The sequence below is a fragment of the Simochromis diagramma genome, unplaced genomic scaffold (assembly GCF_900408965.1).
Source record: "Simochromis diagramma unplaced genomic scaffold, fSimDia1.1 OVJJ01000583.1, whole genome shotgun sequence".
Classification (NCBI taxonomy): Eukaryota; Metazoa; Chordata; class Actinopteri; order Cichliformes; family Cichlidae; genus Simochromis; species Simochromis diagramma.
The window spans coordinates 202,352-216,054 of NW_024387285.1; the positions used below are offsets into that span (position 1 = coordinate 202,352).

Consider the following 13,703-nt stretch of genomic DNA (forward strand, 5'->3'; position numbering starts at 1 on the left):
TTCGCCATTTAAAAAGCTAGAATGCTTCTGTTTGCTCTCTATGTAACCCACGCATATGAGTACGTGCACGACCTTCATTAGGGAACAAGCAGCCTTGAGAAGAACAGATTCTACTCAATGAAGGAAGCCACCTGGCTGGGATGAGATACCGAAAACATCCTGGGAGAGCTGCAGTCAAATCATATGACCACAGACATTGTATAACCATGCTTGCACAGCACAATCACACTTTGTAACCTAATTTCTCATAGGTAATACAGCAACAAGCTTCATGAATATTCATGTGTGTAACCAATAAAAACAACCTGTGGGTTGGAGACAACTGCTTCCCTCTCGCGAGTGAAAACTTGAGCTCTGTGCGACCTCGTTCCTGAGTGAGTTTCTGTTTATCCAGCAGTGTCAGGAGTAGAACTCTGACAAGTGGCATCTCGATCATCAGTGATTAGCTCAGTTTGTAAGACAGAGGACCGCTGCAACACTTTTTGGGCATGTTAAGTGTAGTAATAAACCACCAACACCAACATTCCTTCCCAGAAATCCTCGAAGGGGAGAGTGGTCACTGGTATGTTTCCCACAGCAACAATGCTGGTTGTTCCATCAAAAGCAGCAGCACTGGGGAAGAGAGAGGCTGCCTCTCCAGGTATAGCGTCTTCGCATCCAAACAGCTTAAGACACAGAAAACACCATCAACAGTTTACAGTTCTCCAACTGATTTACTATTGGAACAAAACTAATAATTTATAAAATATCTGACTTGCATAAATGTGAAATTTTTTGAAATGTATTAATTATGAACATTAATTTTCTCCAATTCTCCTGCAGGTTTAGATGTGTCCTGATCCAACACAGCTGCTTTAAATGACCTCCTCAACATGTCTTGAAGTTCTCCAGACGCCTGGTAATGAACTACTCATCTGAAACAGGTGTGTTGGCCCAGGGTGAGATCTAAAACCTGCAGGACACCAGCCCTCGAGGCCTGGAGTTCGACAACCTTGCAGACCATTATCCATTTTATCATTTCATTGTTTCTCTATATTCCATTATATTTTTAGCTTCTGCTAGCTTGCTATATTTCTTACACACTCTGCACATATAGAGTATGATAGCAGCCCTCTGTTGGTTAGTCCATTACTGCCATTGATGGAACTTAAAGCAGGTAAAACGTGGCACAAACATTAACTGGACCCCTACTTTTTTTTTTTTTTTTTTTGCATTTCTGTATATAAAACTGAAAACAGGAAAACTGGAAAATTACTTTCTCTTTTCTCTTTTTTTGCTCTTGCGTTTTGTCAATAATATAAATCAAAGGAAAACAGTTTTTCTTATTGTTGTTTTGTTTTTGTACACACAAAACTCATAAAAGTAAGACAACAACGTAAGATTATTCCGGACGTCGGCCACACAGACTCAAAATGAGAACTGCTTGTGCATGTGTTGACAAAGATACATTTTTTGAGCACGCTGTCTTTGAAAACCCCAAACAACAACATTTTTAGTAGACTTATTACTAGTTCTACTTTTAATAGAGGCAAACACATGAATAAATGTACTTTTCCTTCTCTCTTTTGCGGAGAGAAATTTCATATTTTAACTTGTTTTCTTCCTCATCTTTGAGTCACATGTATTATGAGAAAAAGGTTTTGTCATGGTCTCCGTGCCTGCCCAGCCGCCCCGCAAGGCTACATGTGTTTGTTTTGTTTTCTCTCTCTCCCTCTCTGCCTGGGCGGAGCTCACAGTGAGCTCCCGCCCTTGGCGCACACACCTGACCGCAATCAGCTGTCAGAGGTTGTCACTGCTTCCAGCTATAGAAATTCCTGTTTTTGGTGGTGATCCTTTGCATTTTAGATCCTTTCTTAAGGCGTTTGAGCAAGGAATAGAAACTAAGACTGATAACATGCAGGATAGGCTTTATTATTTAGAACAGTTTACTACAGGACAGCCCAGAATTTTAGTGAGAAGTTGCATGCACATGAGTCCACAGACAGCTTCTGTTGAGGCAAAAAAGCAGCTTGAGTGGAACTTTGGTAACAGATCAAAGATAACATCTGCATTTATAGACAAGGCTCTTAACTGGTCCCTTTTAAAGTCTGATGATGCTTCAGCATTACGAGCTTACACATTCTTTCTAAGAAGCTGCTTCAACACAATGGATGAAGCTCAGTTTCTTGATGAGCTGGAAAATTCAACCAATATGAGGATTCTTGTTTCAAAGTTGCCTTTTAGACTTCGGCAAATACTAGTTGTTGATATAACAGAAAAGTGCAATCGCAGAGCAAGTGTGGTATCGCAAGAAATTAGTAGGTTATATAAATATATGAGTATGCATAATAGTTATTATTCATAGATACCTACATCCTAAGTTCCTGTTATTCATCTGAAAGAAACAGAATGAGTTGTTGTTACAATGGTAATGCCAGGAGAGGCAGTATTGGTTCTGTGTTACATTAATGTGTAAGGATGTGGAAGAAGAGTGTGTCCTGTAGGAGGCAGTAGAAAATGGATACTCCTGTTCTGTATATGCACTGAAAAGAAGGTTCAGTAAACCAGTTGCAATGATACTTCATTGTAAGTCTCAGTTATTGTATTTTTATTTTTGAAGATGCAACATCTTTTTGGCAACGAGGACGTTTAGGGGGAAGGAGTTTGGGCGATCGGACTGAAAGAAAAGAGAAGAAAATAAAGTGATGGGGTCGGCTACAGGTTTGGCTAGCTTTTCAAAGAATGCAAAAGTTTCGGCTGGAAATAGAAGGCAGTGACCTCGAAGCGGAAATGGCTACAATTGGCACGCTAGTAGCATTCGATCCAAAGAATCAGATTTGGGATGAGTATACCGAAATACTCGAGCAGTTTTTTGCAGCTAACTGGATCGACGATGCAGAGAAACAAAGAGCGATATTAATAAGATTCGTCGGAGCAGCGACGTACAGCTTGATGCGAAACCTTCTCAGCCCGGCCAAGCCCAAAGACAAAACCTTCCAAGAGCTGGTGCTTCTGATGAAAAATCACTTCGATCCAAAGCCCAGTGAAATTGTGCAAAGGTATAAGTTCGACTCTCGCTCCCACAGGCCGAATGAAACCGTCATGGAATATGTAGCGGAGCTGCGTCGCCTGGCACAGGATTGTAACTATGGCAACACGTTACAACAGATGTTGAGAGATAGGATCGTCTGCGGAATTAAGGATGACCGAATTCAGAGAAGTTTCTTGTCAGAAATAGATTTCACTTTTGACAAGGCTCTGTCAATTGCAGTAGCCATGGAGACTGCAAATAAAAATGCACAGGATCTGCAGACCTCAGGGGCGTCAGCAAAATGTTTCAGTCTCGCTAGAGGACAACAGGAGAGTCGTACCTTTAAAGCAGAAAATAAAGAGTGTTATTGTTGCAAAGGAACCAAGCACACAGCAGCAGACTGTAAGTACAAACAAGAAAAATGTCATGCTTGTGGTAAAATGGGACACATAGCTAGAGCTTGTAGTAGCAAGACTACTGAACTGAACCAGAAAAAGTATGGATCGACATCTGTAAAGAAAGAAAAGAAGCAGAGTTCACACTACAGTACTCACAATGTGGGCGAGAAAGCAGATAACAACAAAACTGATAGCTCTGAAAATGACTCTTTCATGTTGAACTGTGTCAAGTGCAGTCAAGGGCACAAAAGAAAACTGTTCAAGTTAGGGCGTGGCAGTGTGGTACACTTGAGAAGAGTAGACCCCTACACTGTGGATATGCAAATTGATGGGAAAAAGGTGAACTTTGAAATAGACACTGGATGTTGCCTAACAGTTATGAACGAAGCAACATTCAGAGAAACAGGGAAAGACAGCAAGCCCCCCAGCCTGCAGCCCATCAAAATCAAGCTCGAAACTTATACAGGGGATCCTGTTAAGGTGATTTGTGCAACACGAGTCAGCGTCAAATACAAGCAGCAGAAAAAACATCTGCCCCTGGTGGTGGTCGAAGGCGACGGCCCCAGCTTGCTAGGTCGAGCTTGGCTCGAGGAAATTAAATTGGACTGGGGTGAAGTGAAAAACAGTCCTAACAACAGAAAGCTGCACCGAGTCAAAACAATAGAAAAAACACTTCAGCAAGTGTTAAGTAAACATGAGAATGTGTTCAAAGAGGAGTTGGGCACCCTGAAAGGAATGAAAGCTGCTATTCATGTGAAAAGTGATGCCACCCCACGCTTCTTCCGTCCGCGTTCTGTCCCCTTTGCTATGCGAGCAAAAGTCGACGAGGAAATAGACCGACTGTTGACAGAAGGCATCATCTCGCCAGTGAAATATGCTGAATGGGCGGCACCAGTAGTGCCACTCCTGAAGCCCACAGGGACAATAAGACTGTGTGGGGATTATAAGCTTACTGTAAATACTGTGGCTTCACTGGAGCAGTACCCCATACCCAGAATGGAGGACTTGTTTGCCACACTGTCCGGGGGGTAAGCAGTTCTCAAAATTAGACATGAGCCACGCTTACCAGCCAATCCTCTTGGATGACAAATCGAAAAAGTACGTGACAGTAAACACATCTCGGGGGCTGTTCACGTATAACAGATTGCCTTTTGGAGTGGCCTCTGCTCCAGCAATATTCCAGAGGACCATGGAAAGTCTTTTGAAGGGGATACCTCACGTAGCGGTGTATTTAGATGACATCTTAGTGACTGGAGTGGATGAGGTAAGCCATCTACAGAACCTGGATGAGGTGTTGACCCGGTTGGAGGAAGCTGGGTTGAGGTTAAAGAGGTGCAAGTGTGCCTTCATGCAAGAGAAAGTGGAGTACTTGGGGCACATAGTGGACGCCCAGGGGCTCCACCCAGTGGAAAAGAAAGTTAAAGCAATCATGGACGCACCTACCCCCCACAAATGTCACTGAACTGAAAGCATACTTAGGTTTGCTAAATTACTACAACAAATTCCTTCCAAACCTGGCAACCCTGTTGGCACCCTTACATGAAATTTTGAGACACGAGGTACGGTGGACATGGCAAAAGATTCAAGAGGAAGCATTCCAGAAATCTAAGAACCTGTTGAACTCAGCAGAGGTGTTAGTTCATTATTCTGCTGACTGTGAGTTGGTTCTCTCATGTGATGCATCCCCATACGGCGCCGTATTGTCACATAAGATGGAGGATGGAAGCGAGAGACCTTTGGGGTTCATGTCACGCACACTCTCTCCTGCTGAGAAAAAGTATTCTCAGCTTGACAAAGAAGGTTTAGCTGTGATATTTGGCATCAAGAAATTTCACAAATACTTGTATGGCCGAGTTTTCACGATTTACACAGATCATAAACCCCTAATCTCACTGTTCAATGAAAGAAGCCTATACCTCAGATGGGCTCACCAAGAGTACAAAGATGGGCCGTGACATTGAGTGCTTACGAGTACAAATCAGGTACAAGCCAGGAAAAACACCATGAAAACGCAAGTCCACGAGTACACCTTAAAAGGCTGGCCAACTGAGACCGATGCCTGTTTAAAGCCGTATCATTGCGTGCTCTGGGGAGCCCGAGTAATTATTCCCACCAAAGGCCGAGACAAAATATTGAAACTCCTGCACCAGACTCATACAGGTATGTCAAAGATGAAAGGCTTGGCAAGGTCGTATGTATGGTGGCCAGGGATGGATGAGAACATTGAAACAGAAGTGCAGGCATGTGAGGAGTGTCAGAAACACTACAAGTCACCACCTACGGCACCATTACACCCTTGGGAGTGGTCGGAGTCACCATGGTCCAGAATCCATGTGGACTATGCAGGGCCTTTCCTCGGGGAGATGTTTCTAATCATTGTGGATGCTCATTCCAAGTGGATGGACATTTACCCTGTGAAATCCTCTGCATCACAGGTAACTATAGAGAAACTGCGCCAGAGTTTCAGTGTGTTTGGACTACCTAAAATGTTAGTTTCAGACAACAGAACATGTTTCACAAGTGCTGAATTTGAGTCATTCATGAAGCAGAATGGGATTGACCATGTGAGATCAGCACCTTTCCACCCTTCTTCAAATGGGCTGGCTGAGAGGGCGGTCCAGACCTTTAAGGAGGGGATGAAGAAAGTCAAAGGTGATACCTTGCAAACCAGACTGTCCCGATTTCTGTTCAGTTATCGCATCACACCGCATGCCACTACTGGTTTATCACCTGCAGAGTTGATGATGTCACGGAGACTCAGATCAGTTTTGGACTTGCTCATGCCTGATGTGAAAACAAAAGTGCAGCACAAACAATTGAAACAGAAAGAAAATCATGACACCAAGAAAAGACTGAAAAGTTTCACACCAGGAGACAAGGTCTTCATCAGAAACTACTCCTATGGCCCGAAGTGGATTCCCGCAGTCATTGTGAGAGCATCGGGTCCAGTGTCTTACATCGTTACCATTGGATCAGGTCAAACTGTGAAGCGGCACGTGGATCAGGTGAGAGCAAGAGTGGCTGACACTGTTCCCAGTACACCAGACAGGGAGGTGGAGCCATTGCTTGACAAAGAAGCAGTGCCTGAGTGCTGCTTGCCATCAGAGTTGGACACATCGCCACAACCTCCGGCAACGGAGTTGCCTTATGCTCCGGAGACTCCTCAGTGACACCCGTGTTGCGACGTTCCCAGAGAGAGAGACGTCCACCAGAGACTTTAAAGGACTTTGTTAGGTAGAGGGAGATCTTCCAGAAATAGAGCAACAATGCACTCTGATCTCACAGGAAGGACGTACCTTCCTAGTTAGAAAAAAAAAGAGAAACATGGAAACCTATGTACAGTTGTATGGTTGTATGGTTACCTTAATTACATGTTGATTGCTTGTTAAGCATTCTTTAGATAAACAGTTATTTTGTAAGTCAAGGGAGTTGTTGACTTAAGAGGGGAGGAGATGTGGTATTGCAAGAAATTAGTAGGTTATATAAATATATGAGTACGCATAATAGTTATTATTCATAGATACCTACATCCTAAGTTCCTGTTATTCATCTGAAAGAAACAGAATGAGTGTGTTGTTACAATGGTAATGCCAGGAGAGGCAGTATTGGTTCTGTGTTACATTAATGTGTAAGGATGTGGAAGAAGAGTGTGTCCTGTAGGAGGCAGTAGAAAATGGATGCTCCTGTTCTGTATATGCACTGAAAAGAAGGTTCAGTAAACCAGTTGCAACGATACTTCATTGTAAGTCTCAGTTATTGTATTTTTATTTTTTGAAGATGCAACAGCAAGATTTAAAGATCTTCTTGATTTTCTTGAAAAGCAAACAAGAGCTGCATTAGATCCTATTTTTGGAGAGAGTCACAACACAAAAGAAAAGATGGCTTCAAAACCATCAAAGACACCGTTTAAAACTAAAAGCAGTAGCTTTGCTACTTCTGTTGCTGTAGTTTCAGAACAGAACAATGACAAACACAAACTGGAACGTATTCAAATAAGTCATGAAGATAAAGGCTTAGATCAAACTCGGTGCTTGTTTTGTAACCAAAATCATTTTTTGGACGTATGTGACTCATTCAAACTAAAAGCCAACAAAGAAAAGGTGGCATTCCTTAAGAGTAAAGGTTTATGCTTTGGTTGCTTACAGAGAGGCCACATGAGTAAAGCTTGTCCACATCGTTTGACACCTGTAATAAAAATCACCCTACTGTTGGCAAAAAGAAAGCCATGTTTCAAAGCTACCCTGGAGCCCCGGACCCTTCCCCCGGTGAAACCACTGTAAATAAACACACTATCAGTTTTTGCAAAAGTCTCCTGGTCTGCGCCTGAGTTCATTTACAAAACCGTGTCAGTTTGACTGCGTTTTGGGCGTTTACGTGTGGAAGGAGATATTTTTCAAAACTCCACGTGTGGACGAGATTTAAAAAAAAAAAAAAAAAAAAAAAACGAAAATGGAAAATCTCTGTTTTTCAAGCATACCCATGTATGTCTGCTTCCACACACACACTGAACTTTTCATACTGTGACAATCGGTGGTGCTCTGTGCTGTATTTTGTAGGCACTATGTTCCTTTAACCACACAGTTCACTGTAAGAACTGGAAAATATATAAGAATGATTCAAAAGCACGTGTTATTCATACATTAGCAAACTGGAAAAGTGTTCTTTTAACCATCAGTGATTATTGTTGCAACATAAATAATTCAGCGCTTTGACAGAAATGACACACATATGATACTTAGCATTCATCTTAAAGTCGTCTAGTGAGCTAATGACTACTAATGAAAAACCTTTCTACTGTTAAATAATGTCTACACTATCATGTTTTAGCCTTTGATGAAACTGCTGTGTCTACAACTATCCTCAGTAAATATTAAGGTTGTTTTCATCATTTACCACAAATAGTTTTTTCAAGCTGTTTTGTGTTTTGTCTGAATTACAACACAGCTTTAAGAAACCCTTATAAATATAACTGAGAGTTTCAGTGATGCACTTACTCGTCTACAGCCTGTGATAAAGTGTGCTCTATCATATCAAGAGTCTAAAATGGTTATTATTAATGATAAATTTGACTTAGTAAGATAGACAAGTGGATTGATAGATGCTGATGTTGTCCCTGTTTCACAGTTAGACCACATCCTTTGAGCTCATGATGAAAATCTTTACACCACACTGGGTTTCAGTGCTTTTAACAACTGATAAAAGCCAGATGATAAGAAATGTTCTGCCTGAGGAATAAAGTATTTTAATGACTTCCTTGAACGGTTTGTTTTCCAGTGTGCATGATTTTACAGCATACATGCATCTATAATGACTACAAGTGCACAACTTTATTCTTAACTTTTATAATTCACATGAAGTAAAAAGCATAGAGACAGGCTCAAATATATACATGCACTCGCACTGATATGCTGCTCAGAAAATTAAAAGAACACCTTTAATGAGAGTATAACATCAACAGAATTACATTTCTGGGAATGTGCTCTGTTCAGTTAAGAAGCAGAGGGGATTGTTTATTAGTTTCAATTGTTATGGTGTTAATCAAATTAACAGCTGGTGCTCTAAAGGGGAAACAATGAGACAGCCTCAAAAACAGGAATGGTTTTACAGGTGGAGGCGACTGAAATTTTTTCCCTCTTAGTTTTTTCTGACAGGTTTTTTTTTCTTCACTGGTTTTGCATTTGACTGGGATCAGTATCATTACTGTTAGCATTACGCCGTACCTGAACCCTACAGAGGTTGCACAGGTAGCCCAGCTCCTCAAGTCTCAAGAGAGTGGAGGAGTCATGGGGGACAGTCAGTTACTCAGCGAGAGCTGAACAGGGCTGTAGGTGGTTCTTAACAGTTCAATACCACCAGTATCTACTGCTTTGCGCAAGGAGGAACAGGCTGAGCTCTGCCAGAAACAAAATCACCTTCAACAGGCAACTGGTGTCAATGTTTCTTACAAAATGTTCAGAAAAAGGATTTATGACATTAGACTGAGTGGCCGACATCCCCTGGTAGGCCTTGTGCTTCCTGCCTGTGACCAGGTCCACCACTGATAGACCACCTGCTATTGTCAGCCCTGTGTTTTTCAGAGATGAGAGCAGGTTTGCCCTGACCACATGTGACAGATGAGAGGGTCTGGAAAAGCCACGGAGAGCGTTATGCTGCCTGTAGCATCATTCTGGTCTGGTGGTGAGTCAGTGATGGTCTGGAGAAGCATCCATGGAGCGACACACAGAACTCTACAGGCAACGGTATCCTGACTGCCATTGGGCATTGGGATGAAATCCTTGGAGCCTCTGTCAAGCCGTTGGCTGGTCCTTCGCTGGACTCTCTGTGCAGCCTTCACCACTGATAGGTTTATGCTACAAACCTATTCGCTGGAACGTTCAAGACAATTCAGTTAATGTGTGAAGCCATAAACGACTTCCCTAAACCTGCTGGTCTGCAAGTCCAGCAGTTCATCTAAACAAAAGGCACTTAGACTAAAACAGACATAGATACGTTTATCCTACCATGAAACAATAAGAGAAGGTACGACCTCTTCTCGTGACCCCAGGATGTGAGTGTGAATGCCAGAACAGAGTCTTTGCAGACTATTAAGGATCAACCCTCTACCAACATGAATTTGATTATACAACTCTAAGCATATATGACAATCCAATAATATAAACCTGACAACCACCCTCTGTAGAGCTTTCCTCTCTGCCACAGTGCAGTTTCTGTGCCACACGTTAATGCCATGAAGGTGGTGGTTGAACAGGTGGCTGAGCTAATCAGTGACCTGAGCCTCCAGCGAAAACAGGAACAGGTGCGTCCCCTCGGATCACTGGCGGACCGGTCGTAGCCATCTCAGTTTGGAAGCTGTGGGGCACTCCCTAGAGCCAAACGAGACCCGTCAAAGGACTCGTGCTCCTGGGCACGCCTAGCCTCCTGCCTCACCCTCTCCTTGAGGAAAGTGCGGGCTGCTGATATCACACGGAGTCCACTGGGTCCATAGTATGGTCGGAGCGTACTGTGACAGTTTGCGAGGGAAACCATGTGGAGATGAAGAGTGTGGACCCACACGCAGACGATGCAGGGAGTGAGTTTTATAGATGAAGTACAAAACAGAAGCTAGAATGGCGTGGACCAAACTGGGAAAACTACAAACAGAAAATCAAACCTGAAACATGAGGAGACTGAGGCTGAGAAAACACAGAGGAAGACCAACAGGACTGACACACGGAAGAAATACAGGTGAGACACAGAAGCTCCGACGAAGAACAGAGGCAAACACACGCTAATATACACACAAGGAAACAAGGAAGTGGCACACAGGGGGAAGACACAGCTGATGCTAATTAGATGAGACTGGGAGGAGGTGAACCAGAAAACATTACCATAGAACCAAAAACACTAGACAAAAAACAAGGGAGGCATGGAAAACACTAAACACTGAGAATAATCACAAATAAGCCAAAATAAACAAAACCACAGAATATTAATAAACCTGAAACATAAACACGGAGTCCGGACTATGACAATCTCAGCATCACGGACAGACCTAAAAGACTTTCTTTTGAGTATAAAAAACATCTTTGATGAAACTGCTGTGTCTGCAACTATTCTCAGTAAATATTAAGAAATTGAAACTGTTTGTGGAAGTTAAAGATGACAAAAAATACAATGTTTTTCCAGCTTTTTTCTGTGTTTTCTGAATTACAACACAGCTTTAAGAAAGCCTCATAAGTAAAACTGAGAGTTTCAGTGACGCACTTACGCGTCTACACGCTGTGATAACGTGTGCTGCACCATATAAAGAGCCTCTAGCATCTAAATAAAATGGTTATTATTTATGATAAATTTGACCTCAAGCTTAAATAATATCAGCATGCATCAGCCCAGTTGTCTCTTTTTTACTAATTCATATTTAGACCACATCCTTTGTGCTCATGATATAAATCTTTACATCACACTGTTTCAGAGCTTTTAGCGCCTGGTAAAAGACAGATAAGAAGAAATGTTCTGCCTGAGAAATGTAACTATTTTAATGACTTCTTTGAACTGTTCATTTTCTAGTGTGGCATGGTTTTACAGCATACAGGCTCAAATATTTCAGCACTCACTAACATACTGCTCGATAATGAAAAACTTGTTTTGGAATTTGGTAGATCTGTGTCACTACTGGTAGCATGAGCCATACCTTGACTCTACAGAGGTTGCACAGGTAGTCCAGGTAGTTATTTTAGAAGAGCTAGACAGGATTGTAGAAGGTCTTTAAACATTCAGCAGGACCAGTATCTGCTCTTTTCTGCCATGAGGAACAGGCTGAGCACTACCCGAGCTACCAAATGACCTCCAGCAAGACACTGATGTGAGTGTCTTTGACCAAATGTTCAGTAAAAGACTTGATGAGGGTGGCCTAAGGCCCCGGCATCCTCTAGTGGGCTCTGTCCTTACTGCTGGGTCCTGTGGAAACATAAACACATATAATATCAGAAATAGCAGGTCCACCGCAATCGTGGCTCAAGAGTTGGGAGTTCGTCTTGTAATCGGAAGGTTTCACGTTGTGTCCTTGGGCAAGACACTTCACCCGTTGCCTACTGGTGGTGGTCAGAGGGCCCGGTGGCGCCAGTGTCCGGCAGCCTCGCCTCTGTCAGTGCGCCCCAGGGTGGCTGTGGCTACAATGTAGCTGCCATCATGTGTGTGAATGACTGAACGTGTAAAGCCCTTTGGGGTCCTTAGGGACTAGTAAAGCGCTATACAAATACAGGCCGTTTAGTACTGCGTCGTGTTTTTCACAGATGAGAGCAGGTTTACCCTGAGCACATGTGACAAAAGTGAAAGGATCTGAAAAAGCCGTGAAGAACGTTGCCTGTAAAATGATTTTGCATGACCAGTTTGGTGGTGAGTAACTGACGGTCTTAGGAGCCATCAGGCATCAGAATGTCAGACTTCAAACTTTTACTTACAGTTTTTTCGAGCAGTATGTTTAATTAAAATTTATTTCAGTTCAATTGTATTATATAGCGCCAAATCACAACAACAGTTGCATCTGTCTTGGCACTGGCTCCATGTCCATGTCTTGTTACGACATCAACATGTTGTTCATTACAAGGTGAGGTACTCTTTGCATGCATCAGGTTTTCCCGAGCTAACTGACATGCAAGGTGGAGCATTTCCCAGAGTCTGCTAACATAATCAAGGACATTATGTTGGCTTTCAGAAGTCTCTGACAACCAATTCTCCTTCAGAAGCCAGAGGGGACTACGGACCACATGTCCAAACACCAGATCCGTGGTGCTGGACCCCAAGGATTCCTGAGTGGCCTCCTTGATGGCAAACAGTAATAATGGCAAACCAACACCCGACTCTCTTGTGCAGCATAGTTTTAAAGGTTTGATCAAATCTTGCCAAGGCACCCTGACTCTCCGGGTAGTATGGACTGGATTTTACATGTTTTATCTGCAACTCATCAACAACCTGTACAAACACCTTTGAAGTAAAATTGGTTCCTTGGTCTGTTTGAATAATCTTTGGGAGCCCGAAGGTAGTGAAAAACTTGATTAGTGCCTTTTTCACCGTTTTAGCTTTCAGTATACGTAATGGAATTGCTTCCAGAAATCTTGTTGCTGAACACATCACTATAAGTATGTATTGGTGTCCGGATTTAGTCTTCGGCAGGGGACCCACACAATCCAATATATACTTTGGTGATGAACGGTTTAAAACTTTAAGACTCTATTCCAGCATTTAGATCACAAGTGAGAAGCATTTCAGGTGGAGACATAACCTTAGTAAGACCTACGCCTGCTGGACTTTCAGATCCTTTGCGCTGCTGCTTCCTCCGAAGTGCAGGACAAACAGCGATCAGATGCCCAGGTTCGCAATTCCCACTGTCTTCCTGTCTATTCTTCCGACCCAGTGGGAAGGAAAAACTCCCTTTTAACAGGAAGAAACCTCCAGCAGAACCAGGCTCAGGGAGGGGCGGGGCCATCTGCTGTGACTGGTTGGATGAGAGAAGGAAGACAGGATAAAGACATGCTGTGGAAGAGAGACAGAGGTTAATAACAGATATGATTCAATGCAGAGAGGTCTGTTAACACATAGTGAGAGAGAAAGGTGACTGGAAAGGAAAAACTCAATGCATCATGGGAATCCCCGGCAGCCTACGTCTATTGCAGCATAACTAAGGGAGGATTCAGGGTCACCTGGTCCAGCCCTAACTATATGCTTTAGCAAAAAGAAAAGTTTCAGGCTGAAGAGGGGCCTGAAAACTGAAGGCTCTGCCTCCCATTCTACTTTTAAATACTCTAGGAACAACAAGT

At 42.8% G+C, this 13,703-nt stretch overlaps 1 protein-coding gene and 1 pseudogene across 1 annotated transcript in view; both read left to right on the forward strand.

Annotated features, from left to right (window-relative positions):
• LOC120716111 (GTPase IMAP family member 8-like) overlaps positions 1-144 on the forward strand; it is an 8,911-nt gene extending 8,767 nt beyond the window's left edge. The window contains exon 6 of the mRNA XM_040003492.1: positions 82-144. Coding sequence (XP_039859426.1) covers positions 82-144 — 63 coding nt within the window. The remainder of the gene's footprint in view (positions 1-81) is intronic.
• Positions 145-2,769: 2,625 nt separating this feature from the next.
• LOC120716112 lies at positions 2,770-6,715 on the forward strand (annotated as a pseudogene).
• Positions 6,716-13,703: the final 6,988 nt, after the last annotated feature.